Genomic DNA, 12,559 nt, shown 5'->3' with positions numbered 1-12,559 from the left:
AAAATTCTGATTAACATATCCAAGAGTGGTACTATTAAACCAAGACTAATTGAATAAAGAGGATTATCTAGGGGGGCTAACAATTTCTTTCATATTATTTTTATGGGTTTACTCAAAATTGTGGCATGCAAATGTGAGCACTTTGTTTTCCTAGGTATAAGGATGAAGGAATCTAACAGAATGCATTACTTAGCATACATAACAAATCAACATGACTCATTTGGAAACAAGAATATGAAACTGGAAAAGTAGATCTGATTTCAGTATTAGGGAAATGGCAACATTTACTCATGATAGAAAAAAGTAACAGCAGGGGAAGCATACTATCAGTGGTTTTTCAGTCCTAACATCTTACAATATTTTCCTAACAAAAAAGCAAAGGAGGGCTTAATCTTCCAAAACAGAAATTAGCAAAAAAAAACCCAGCCAATTGGTGGGCCAGTTATCCAAGGGAAGATAACACTACTAATAAATGAAAGGGCTAAAAATGTTAACAAGTTTTGGACTTCTAACTCTAAAATCAACTATGTAACTTTTACAAGAATATAATCTCTTGTGCAATCAACTTTCCACTGCAACACAGAATAGGAAGGTATTTAAGGAAAATATCCTGGGTACTCACTCATGGGAAATTAATAAGAATTTGACATTGGATTTACAAGATCAGGCCAAAAATAATGAACTGATAAGCATTTCCCTTTCATTTGTCTTAGCAAAACATCGAGAATCCATAATACTTGCCAAATAGAAACAGAAATATTTTTAAGTGATCAGGATAAGGGAAAATGCATGGTATCTCATTGCAACTCTACATGGCTGCCTCAAGGACAGCCAAGTTTCATCACCAACTTGGGGGTGGGAATGAAGACAAAAATGAAGGCAGCTATTTGCTGTGATGGAGCTGGCAGCACAGAGAAGAAATAGGCATAACTCTGTTTATTGCCATGATTTCTGGATCCATGTCTCAGTGAACCACCAGAACTATTGGCATCTTGGCAATCAGAAAAATTTACTTTGTTTAATACCATGGCAGAAGGCCAAGGAATGTTATCTACTGAATTCTAAGAGATACTGTATTAGCATTTTAGATTGCAGTGACAGATACTGATATGAAAGTGTTTGACTGACTGTTCTATTTTATCTTCAAGAAAATGGCAATTTGGGGATCAGGTACTGATCCTGATATAACCAAAACGTTCAATTAATGAGCAAGCTAGATAAGAACATCTAATATCTTTCTTCCCCATGTCTGCTAACTATCATCTTCCTTTGTTTCTATATTTAAATATTAATTACACTTGGAATTAAGTTAGTGAGAGCTGCACACAAACCATTCTCATTTAAGAGAATCTATCTCTGGGACAAACTTGCACAAAAGATAAGATTATCCATGTTTGAGACATTTGGTAAATATGACAAAAGAGTTAGATGAAGCAGGACTGACAGATCAACAATAGTGGATGCCTCCATCTAATATTTTGACAGACCCTACTAACATCTTCCAGCCTCACCTGGTAGCTCCTAAGGCATTCACACACATATCTCAGCATGCAACTTCCCCCATCTAAATATTAGGCAGTTTTCTCCTACCTAATTCCAGTAAAGAACCTGGTAATGTGCAGAACTCTGGCATCTTTGAGAGACCCACACATCCAGAAGGTGCATGTTGAACACATATAATTTACCTACAGGGTCAGATCCCTCACTCAATGTTGTGGTACAGGCACTTCAAAAAAACTGCAAACTGAGGAAAAAATGGTACTGCTGCTGCTTACCCTTTATATCAGAGCCTGTATCATGGAACTTGGAGATCTGCGTTTGGTGCCCTCTTCAGCTCAGAGGTTCAAACCACGTATGTCCCCAAAGAATGCTATTACCTCCAATAGGACTCCTTCGGGAAGGAAGAACAAGAGGGAGCATGTGGCTATCTAGTGGCTACGTAGGGGGAAGGAGGGATGCCTTTTATCTGGTTTCTGACCTCTACACTAAGGGTACTTAGTGCTTTTAAAATTGAATACAAACACCCTTTATTTCGGCATTATGAATGCTGCCTTCTAAACACTATAAAATCCTCAACAGAAAGGACAAAGATACATTCACACTATAACTTCATGGTGAAGGCACTTCTACAGAAAGACAAAGGTCTGAACATTTCAGAGGTCTCCCATGTAACAGTTAGGGCTATTCTTATCTAGACATTGAAACTCTAAATGCTAGGAATGTAAATCTTAAGCAACAAAATGATAGGCAACCCCCTAATTTTCCTGAATAAACTAGACAGCATTAATTAGTTGCAATGTGTTGTAGAGATCTATCCAAGATTTCAAACATTGTTGTCTGTATTAAGACCGTACAGGTTTTTAATAACAAAACACCAGAATAAGGCGCTGGTACATCCTTTCTGAATGACTGTAACATCCAGTGTGATTCCTAGTAGTAGAACCAGTTACATATATTGTGCACTGTTCCAGCTGATATAACATTCAAGAACTTTGGTGTGATTTTTCATAGAAAATGCAATCAGAAGTCTGTGATGGATCCTTTTCCTATAGAGCACCCTACAACTTCAGCATGACTACTAATTCAAAGTCATTATGAAAGACTAGACACGAACATATTATGAAACAGAGAAAACTTCAGTGGTGCTGAGTAAAGTTGAACAGAAATAAAAGAATTTATAAAAAAATCTGCCCTTTGTGGAATGGATTCCTCCTTCTAAGTCTGCCCTCAGACCAGAACCCAACATAGTCATATCTGATTTATTAAGTCCCTTTCTTTCCATCACCCCAAAAGGCTAGCTCAGTTTTCTCAGCTGTCCCCCAGTCCTTGCTCCTGGTGTAGGCCTCCTGCAAGCTAGCCTCTCTCCTTTCCTACCTGACCACCCACTTGCTCTGGAGGCTTTCTCTCAGCCCACTCAAGACAGTTTCATTTGGTCTATAGCAAGCAGTCAGCACAAGAAAAACATTGTCTTCTGCTCTGCTGCTTCAGATTTAAACATACAGCAATCAGCAAATCAAGAAGACAAATAAGCAGAACTAATCATTGGCGCTCAGAAGCATCTCCAGTTAGGCATCACCTTTAGTAAGCTTAAAGGCACATTTACCCATGTCTATAACATACAATACTCCTGATAATAAAGTTTTGTCCTGGGAGTCCAGGGAGTGCAAGCCAGTACAGGACTTTATATACTAACATCTGAACATGGAGTCACATGTATAGCAATAGAGTTACTAGGTAGGTAATTAGATGTGTATCAGTCAGTGGATAACTGTAAGGCAAAATGTGGCTAGGTGAAAATCTGTTGCAAGGATCAGACGATCAACAGTATCTTTAAGGTACAATTCGTAACACTAAGAGTTTGGAAAGCATTGCACAGGACTCACCAGAGTGCTTCAAGTCCCTCACGCTGCCCTAGCGATACACAAGAACCACAAATATGACATAAATCACCTACTCAGCCATCTAAACAGCTGTTTTAACTCACCAGTGGATTTCACCCCTTGTGCATGAAATAGGCATAAGGGCATTGAGGCAATGCACACAGGCCATTACCATAGCTTTTAACAAAGTGCTATATTATCTCTTCTCAGAATAAATCAGTTCCACAGCCCAGGGGTCAGGCAGAGCCAGGAGCCTGTCACATGCTGATTCAGTGCAGCATTAGCATCACTGCACTTGCTAAGACAGCCCCGGTGAATGCCAGAAGCCAAGAGAACAAACTTACACCTCCCCGTCTGTCTGCAAGGGCTACCAGTCCTTCCACTGACTCTCCACAACCAGGCATACTACTGCCCATACTGAACTATAGTATCCCATTTTATTAAATTTGTTCATTACTGTGAGATTTCTTCCCCTAAAAAAAGTTTAAATTCTCAAAGATACACACGTCAGATGTATGTTAGACTATATGGAGCCCTGTTCAGACCTGTCCACCTTTTGGTTCATTTTACTGATAGAAAACCTGACAAATCTAGACATAAGACTTTAAAGTTCTTCCAGTGCAAACAGAAATGATGAGTTATGCGAAGAAAATAAGATATTGGGGGTCAATGATTACAATTAAGCTGCATTTCTAATTCAGTTCCACAAAGACTTAAAATCTTCAGACAGTTCCTTAGGCTTTCCAGGACTGTCCTGCACATTTTATTTGTATTCTTTTCACAAAATAAGAGACCTGGTGAACAGGGAAGAGGATGACCTGCTAATGAAAATCCAGCCATGGATGTAAACACATCAGTACCACCTGAAAGCATGCCACTGCTACAACTGGGTTTCTTGCTTCTCATAGTCACACCTGTTCACAAATTCCAGGCACACATGTGGCACAGGCTGCATCCTACATCACAACAATGGTGCCAGATGTGTTTCTGCCCCAGGAAGGCTGCTGAGAAAGGCAGACTGACCGAGGAATGGTAACCTAACCAGCAGCTTTAGCAGCTCAGTGGCTTCTTCATTCAGCTGGGCTTCAGAATAACTACACCTCTGCAAGGAGAAACCAAGATTCATTTTCTCCTTGTGAACAGTGAGACATTCTCTCAGAGTTCTAACAGGTGCGAAGTCAGAGACAAGTAGGAGCAGCAATTCTGCATCACAAATGATAAAAAGTTTAGCTTATTTTAACTAATGGCATCAGATGAATAAGTTCAGTTTCTGAGGGAAATATTTTAAATGAAAATAAATTATCATGCCTTTTCATCTATTAAGTCCAAAAATACTTCAATGACTTTATCTACCTGGATTGTTTTCTGGTTCCATAACAAATTCCTTCCAGCAAGAAAACATTCATCATTAGCCTTATTTAAGGTAGCTTTTTATTTTGTTCAGGGATTTAAAATTTAATCTAAAGTTTATTGGTTTGTATTTTGAGCAATATTAAACTATCCTCAGTTCAAAAGCACCCATAATTTATTTAGATTACCTTACTGTGTTATCAATGTAAAAAGACTTAGTAATCACAACCAGCTCAAAGAAATCCAAATTTTGAAAGAGTTTTCAGTTTTAGGGTAAAAACTGTGTCTCATGGCAGCCTTTTGTCTACAAAGAAGTGCTTGTAAGGGGCTTTCTTAAAAGGACCAGTCCAACAGTTGAAACCTTAAACATGGACTGTAGTACAATGGTCACCAAATGGATTCATGTTCTCTGTGACAGAAATAGCAAACAGGCAGTGATGCTGAACTGACGCCTGCCTGCCATATCTGTCAGTGAACACTATATGTTTGCACAGGTTTATTTGTTTTCCAAGGGCTAGCAATGAGTAGGAGGATCAGGATCAATCTTAGAATAACCTTATGGATTTCTTTCAGCCACCCTCAAGCTATATCAGTTTTTAGACTCATAACCTTGACAACGTCCTTTTGGAGATTGATATCCCACACTTTGTATTCTCATACATAGCTACTGCAGCACAAATGGATCTGGTACTTTGGGCTCATTCACAGCTGCATGTGCTCAGGTAAGGCACACATTACCATAGTATCAGGGTCCCCAGCAAAATGTGAAAGAAAAGGTAGAGCTCCTGTTTCTTTCCAGAAGACAGGATAAATGGAATGTAAGTATGTGCACACCCAGGAACTATGCAGGAGAACTCATCATTCTGTGTGTAACAAAAAAGTGAGATTTCTGTTTTAACAGCGTGTATATCTCTTTTAGCTCTTGGACTTTCTGTCCAGACTGATGAAACTTTAACAATCAGCTAAGATAAAGGGACCAGAATTGTCTTCAAAGCAGTCTTTCAATAGAAAGAAGGATGTACTTGGAACCCACACACCTGACACTGAAAAACTATAATCTGAAATCCCAGTTTGTAGCCTTGGTGGTTGCTCAACTGGATCTCAATGCCCTGCCTTGGCCTCTATTTTTCTCGCTGCTGACTTGGGATTTCTCATTTGTGCCACATCCTTGAAATAAATGCAACAAGCCTAGAGACAGCCTGTCAGAGTCAGCTGTTTATATTCCTGCTGAAGTCTGTCTGGAGAGCAAAACGCTCATTAAACAATTTTATACACTGATGAACTTTTCTTCTTTTTCTTTTCTTTTACAATAGCCTTCAGATAAAGAGATGGGTTAAAGAGTTGGTGCAACTGATGCATAATATGACTAATTCAATAGGAAAGTAAAAATTTTTAAAAATGTAGATTATTGATCTTTGAAATTGTAAGGGCTTCTTCAAAGTCATGAGGGTTTGTCATGTTAATAGCTTAGCGAGGACTTCTGTAAATGAAGATTAATGATGCTAGAGATAATTATCACCAAAAAAAATCGCATATTTCTCAGTATCTGGAAACTCCATGAAAAGGTGAACAGTGTATTGACTGCACCTTAGCTTCATTTCTGCTATTAGAGTAGGGGGAAGATTTTCTCTGACACAATGGGAAGTTAAACTCCTAGTTTCTTTGGAAATCAGTGGCAGCTGAGCTGTGTAATTCTGATTTGTACTTTTTAAAATAACCCCCTATATACAGTGAGTGCAGATGATTTACAGATCTACTAAATCCACAAACAAAAATCCTTCTGAATATTTTTTCTTCCACAAAAACCTGAACATGCACAAGTAGTTGCTTTTCTATATTAAACACTCAAGTCATGCTGCTCCTTATTATTGTTCCCTGTAAAACTTCATATATTTTGCTAAAGGGGTGAAAAGTTACAACTTAAAGAAAAAGAACCAAAGCTTTTTGTTAACTTGCAGGAATGTAAAGAAATCCCTACAGCTAATAACCTGATTTTGCAGGGGGCTCACACGCTTTTTTTTTTTTTTTTTTTTTCAATCTAAAACCATCAAATTCAATATTTCTCAAGTTGTTTCTGCTCTAAGGCTGGGCCTCAAATGTCACATACTCTCCAGATAATTAATGGTATAGCTCTACTGGGATTTCTCTTGCATGAATATATCTGGAAAGCTAAAATTGGTGGGGGATCATTTGATTCTCAGTTATGAAGCCCTAATTCCCCAGGAAGTCCTTAGGATTATAATTTGTTTCCATAAAATACCTGGTGACAGGTTTTACTCATAATTTTTTTCAGAAACTGTAGTAAGCATACTTTGGCAAAGGTTGATTTGGATGGAGGCAAACACATCTTGACCAGCTTTCATGGATGGAATCAAAATGATCTGGAGACAGGCTTTCTGATTTTTAAAGAAATATACTCAAAAACAAAAGAATTCTGAATCCAGGCTAGAATATCTTGGCTCTTTTCCAATAGTCTAAACTGGTAAACCACAGCACAAATCATATTCTGGTTCGAAGGGGAAACAAAGGCTAAGCAAAAGGTGTCAGCAGGGTTCCTATCTGGCATGATGCCCATCTTTGGTGGCCTGCAGGACCACATCAGAATCTGTTTTGTCTGCAGCCAAATTTCAACTCACAAAAGACTTTGCAGAAAGTGCCTCTGCATCCTGAAGTCCTTAATCAGTGAGGTATTTTGAAGAAAGGTATCTTCACAGAGCAGAAAAATATCTAGCAGCTAGTTATATAAAATACCTGCTCATGAAATCTTATCATCAGAGGGAACATAATAAAATGTACATGACTATCGAGAGATGAACTGACTGGTGTTATTGGAATCTTTCTCCAGTATTTAACTCTGTAGCTCTCACCAATGTTCATGTCCCACCCTTACTTTATCCAAGTTGTTAGAGATTATTCTGATCTTGAATAAGCAGATAAACAGCCAACAGACACTATATGAAGTTGAGAAGTGGACTCCAAAATCGTATTATACTGCAGATCACATTTCAAATTATATTAGCCTATAAGAAGATATCAGTACATGAATCTAGAGAGCTTGTTCTTTGCGTTAGGGGTTTACAAAAACACACACACAAAACAGGGACCTTTTTACAAGCTTCAATAAAACATCACAGCTTCTGCTTGTGTGTATACATTTTAAGGGCTGGAATGACCAAGAGGAAATAAATTCACATTGTCACAAGCTACTAAAGTTCCTGGTCTGGTGTTAGGAATGAAGCATAGAAGACAGACAACACTGCAAAACAACGGTCTTTTTTTGGTGATGAAATAATCACATTCAGCACACATTAGCAGTTAAGTTAGCCTTGACAGATAAGAGCACACAGTAGCAGCACACAGTTACTAAAAATTATTTCTTTCTAAGGTTCATTCCGAGAATCCATTTGTAGCACACATATGTGCTACCTGATATATCTATTTTTATGAGACAATCAGTACTCGTTATTTGATGTTGTTACTTGACTATCTTTTTTTACCATTTTTTCAACTGTACTATCATTAAAAAATGACCTAAAATTAGAGAATTATGAAAATGGGAATGAAATACTTAAATTCTCAAGAAATTAATAAAAGTCTATTTACTGAAAACTCTCCTCCTTTGGCACTGATTAGTGGACCAATACCAGGAGACACAAATAGGCATAAGGAAGAAAGATCACATATACTGGGCATTTCTGAATTTGTTGACAGAGGTGACAGATATAGCATCATAATAGAACAGAACAGAGTTTCTTACCTTTATGATGATTTGCCCCAGATGCTAATTTCCCCCACAGTGTTACAACAAATATTATTATTAGCAGTTTTCCTTTCGTTGCTTTCTGTAAGTATCTCTTATTCATCCTGAAAACAAAAATACACAAAATAAGTATTTATCTTAAGGCTTCTCTAAAAAACATTTTTTATCTTTATTTAAGGAGAATTCAAGAAGTTTTTATAAGTGACTGGCTGACAACCCTTAAAGCTTAAATTCTGCTTGGCTCTAAATGAGGTACATCATATAGAGCGTCAGTATAACCTCCCTCCCTGGTCCACCTAGTGTTCCTCCACCCTGGTCAGTATCAGGAGAATTCAACACCTCCACTCATCACATTCCTCTCAAGGCACAAGCGGCGTTCATAACCACAGCAGACTCCAAAGCTGGCAAGAAGGATGAATCCATGAAGCTATGCAGCAGGTTCTGATGAACAGAGAAGTTCCACTAGTGTGTTTGTGGCCAGTCATGGTCAATGTAATTCTCTTAGACAGAGTAATGGAGGTTTTAGCTCTTGGGACTGCAACTCTTTTCCGATTGTGCCCATGAGCCATAAGGCAGTAAAAGACTTGAATAGACCTCCAGCACATGTACCAAACCTCCCATACAGAAATTCTGTTAGGAAGACATGAGTGGTTTGGAAACATGGACTCAAGCCAGGCAGATTCACTAGTCTCTCTCCTGTCTATCTTTGGGTAATGAAAAGATTTTATTTACTGCACCAAGGAAAACTGCACACAGCTACCCTCATCTTGCTCAGTGATGTTTTCACTGTGACAGCAAGACACCATGGTGGTTCAAGCATGTGGTAAACACATGACTTATTTCTCAGTAACCTCCTCCAAAGACAAAATACCCCTCCATCTGCCAGAAAGACAATTTCAGGAACTATAGGCTCTAGTGGCTTAAAGATTACAGTTGTGCAGAGAGTGACAAAGTATAGTAATGAATACTTCTCTTACTTTTCATTCTCTGTAGAAAAGCCCTATGAAGCTGGCTAAGAAACAGCTATGCACAATGGTCATGTTTGTGCTGATAGGTCAATAGAATGATGATGCCTATTTCATATCACTTATACTAGAAAAGCTGCAAATTTGTTCACTTGAACAAAATTATTGCTATTTTGTAATGCCTGGAACTAGGATGACTTTCTGATCAGATAAACAGCATTGCTTCAGTATGGTTGCACATTTATCTCCTATTATGTTCATAAGAAGCCCAAGGGAATTTAAAAGCCACTCTCTTGCTCTGTTCATGTACAACACAATCTTGGGCAACCACAGCTCTGTGAAAGGTAGACTGCTGTAATACAGAATTACCCTATAGCCTGTTCAAAGTCCCAAATCTCTTCCCATTCCTCAAAGCAATTCCTTTCCTCTGAGCAAATTGTTTTATAACAGAACACCACGTGCTGATAAGACGTACACACCCCACAACTCCACTCATGATTTCCAGACTTGTAACCAGACCACTTCCCCCAAAACTGCCCATCTTGGCTCTCCAGGAGACTGATGAGATCTTGTTAAGCACCAGGTAAGTTTCCACACCAGGCTGCATGTAACAAAACACTACGACTCAAATTAAGAACCCACTGAGGAGTGTACCAAGCCCTTTTAAACCTTGAATTCAGAGCAAACAGAACTCAGCATCCCTTGAGAGAAGTCACATCTACACTGTGTTTCCCAGAGGTTCAGACACCACATTTATCAGGGATAAAGACAGAGGAGTAAGCAAGTGCTATATCTAGGATGGTGGATGTGCCCCTGAAAGCCTGAATGATTAATAATCACAGCGGAGGTCACAGTGTGCTGTGAACCACACCAAGCTCTGCCTTCTTGCACTGATTCCAGTGCCTTTGGAGTGTAAACTGCATATTCATCATCAGCTCCACGTTTATGAAGCACTCAAAGCTAAAGGGAAATATATTATTTGTCAGTGTAAATAAGAACAAAAAAATGAAACTGGAATGCACATTCAGCATATGCTCTTTCACAGCTATCTCTGTGAACAGAATATGAATTAACTCTTTCACTCCTGGACTCTCATACTGCACCTGTTATGATGCTAGTGCCAAGTCATCTCTCATTAAAATCAAATCTTTCTTCCTCACCTACCCAACACTGCTCAAAACCCAGTGGGACTTGCACCATTAAGCAAAGTTGAATCTAATACAGTTCCTTCCTGCACTCTGTTGATGCCAGATTCACTCGCTGTTCTGTGAGGCTGGCAGCCAATGCACAGCAGAAAATGCAAATACATACGGAAAAATAGTAGCTACAGGAGGAAAGAGAGAAAACCAACCTATCTGCCTGTGAACAGCAGCCCCTCAGGGTAGGTGGCAGAGTGAAGATACAAACCTCTGCCCACAGCCCAGCACACCAAAGAGGAGTAAGCCAGCACTGAATATAGAAGAGACTGTTCTGCAAAGTAAAGGGTTTGAGCTTTGACGCAGAAAATCTGGGCTCAATGCCATTGCCAGGTTTTCCAATCATGAGAAAAACAATACACCATTTCTGTAGCACAAGCCTATTACACTGTTCTGCATTACTTATTTGTGGTATTCACCTTTAGAAGGACAAAAATCATAACAGTCATAACTTTGTCTTACAGCAGTCCCATAATAGGCACAATTAACAGAAAAGTCAGTGCAAGTAGCCCTTTTATCTTGGGACTAATAGTTCAGAGGCCATCAGCAGAAGTAAAAAAAAAAAAAAATCACAGCAGTTAAATCATTCATAACATACAGCAGATCAAATAAGAAGAAGCTGGAAGATGTTAAGTTTCAAACTAATTATGCAGTATAACACTAGAGCTGCGGTGGTGTGCATTGGCCACTCACAACGGTGAGTCCAGGGACAGACAAGTGGCTGCACAAGCACAAATGAGGTACAAGCACTCTGCTCCCAGCAATCCTGATACGCACAGAGAAGCCACGCTATAGCAATACATCTCTAGGAATAAAAAATGAAGGGTTTGTAGTCCAAGAAACTCAGGGGGTTGGGATGAATGCATCTCATCAGCAAAGTGGGCAAACAGATAACAAGGAGAGGTCATGAGATATGCTCAGTATCTGAGTGCATGCATTATCACCTGGGCTCAGAAATCCTGATGCTGGTTATTTTTTGTGGATTTGCAAAACAGCCCATGAGATAGCACTGAGAAGACACTGGAACTAGATAGCATTTGACCTCGGCTCTGAGACATAACTATTAGCCTTTTGCAACCCTGATCCATGTCAAGTTCATCCAGGAAATAAAATTCAGTCCATTACCGTACTGTTATTATACTAACATAACAGGCTGTGTTAAATAGAACAAATGAGCTCTGAAATGAGGTCTACTTTTACAAGAGGTGATGCTGAGCTCCACAAACTATAGCTATTAACCTGAATGGTTTTCTCTGAGACATTTTCCTCTTCTATTTACCTTCCTCTCCGCAGAACCTCTCCCTCAGTGTGATCCTTACGGCCTTCAATAATGCCACATAAGTCAAAGGAGATCAAAACTGAGAATAGCCATGCTATAGGAGATGCCTGCATTTGAAAATCAATTTTACACAAAAATACAAACTTTATGTGTAACAAAAATTTCCTTCATTTTCGAACAGCTAGAAATACACCCAAGGAATTCTCAGTACTTTCATGCAAAATAGGGCATGAAAGGCTGCCACGTTTGAGTTCATTTTTCAATGTGCTTAGTAGCAAGGAGAAATAAAAATAGCTCCTTTTGTGTTACCAGGGACACATTCAAAATAAAACAAAAAGATGTCACCCACATAATTCAAACAAGCAGTGACTGAGTATGAGATGACTCTGCCATGACTAGCTCTTCACTAACACCATAATATAATGCATCAATTCATAGGAGTTGTTACTTTTGCTCCCTAAGATTTCTTTTCCCTGAGGCATACTCCATAAGACCATCACCAGTCTGGTATCATGGACTCAAGAATAGACCGTTTTGGTGCTTAGTGACAAAAATAGGTTAAAAATTGCAGGATTTTTTTCTCAGGGTAAAACCATACCTGATGATGCAAAGAAGCTTCACAAACTGCT

The 12,559-nt window shown here is 38.9% G+C and overlaps 1 protein-coding gene across 5 annotated transcripts in view; it reads right to left on the bottom strand.

The window, feature by feature from the left end:
• The window catches only part of TAFA2 (TAFA chemokine like family member 2), a 198,714-nt gene that overhangs the window by 50,627 nt on the left and 135,528 nt on the right, over nt 1-12,559 (bottom strand). For all 5 annotated transcript variants that reach the window (XR_004408111.2, XR_004408112.2, XR_004408113.2 and 2 more), the window contains exon 2: nt 8,488-8,594. Coding sequence is in view for 1 of the 5 variants with exons in the window: in XM_032999820.2 (XP_032855711.1) it covers nt 8,488-8,593 (106 nt within the window). In the remaining 4 variants the exon portion in view is untranslated. The remainder of the gene's footprint in view (nt 1-8,487; nt 8,595-12,559) is intronic.

The sequence above is a fragment of the Tyto alba genome, unplaced genomic scaffold (assembly GCF_018691265.1).
Source record: "Tyto alba isolate M040663 unplaced genomic scaffold, T.alba_DEE_v4.0 Super-Scaffold_2, whole genome shotgun sequence".
NCBI classification, from domain to species: Eukaryota; Metazoa; Chordata; class Aves; order Strigiformes; family Tytonidae; genus Tyto; species Tyto alba.
The sequence above is the reverse complement of the archived record's forward strand: the minus strand, read 5'-3'. Positions and strand labels throughout refer to the sequence as shown.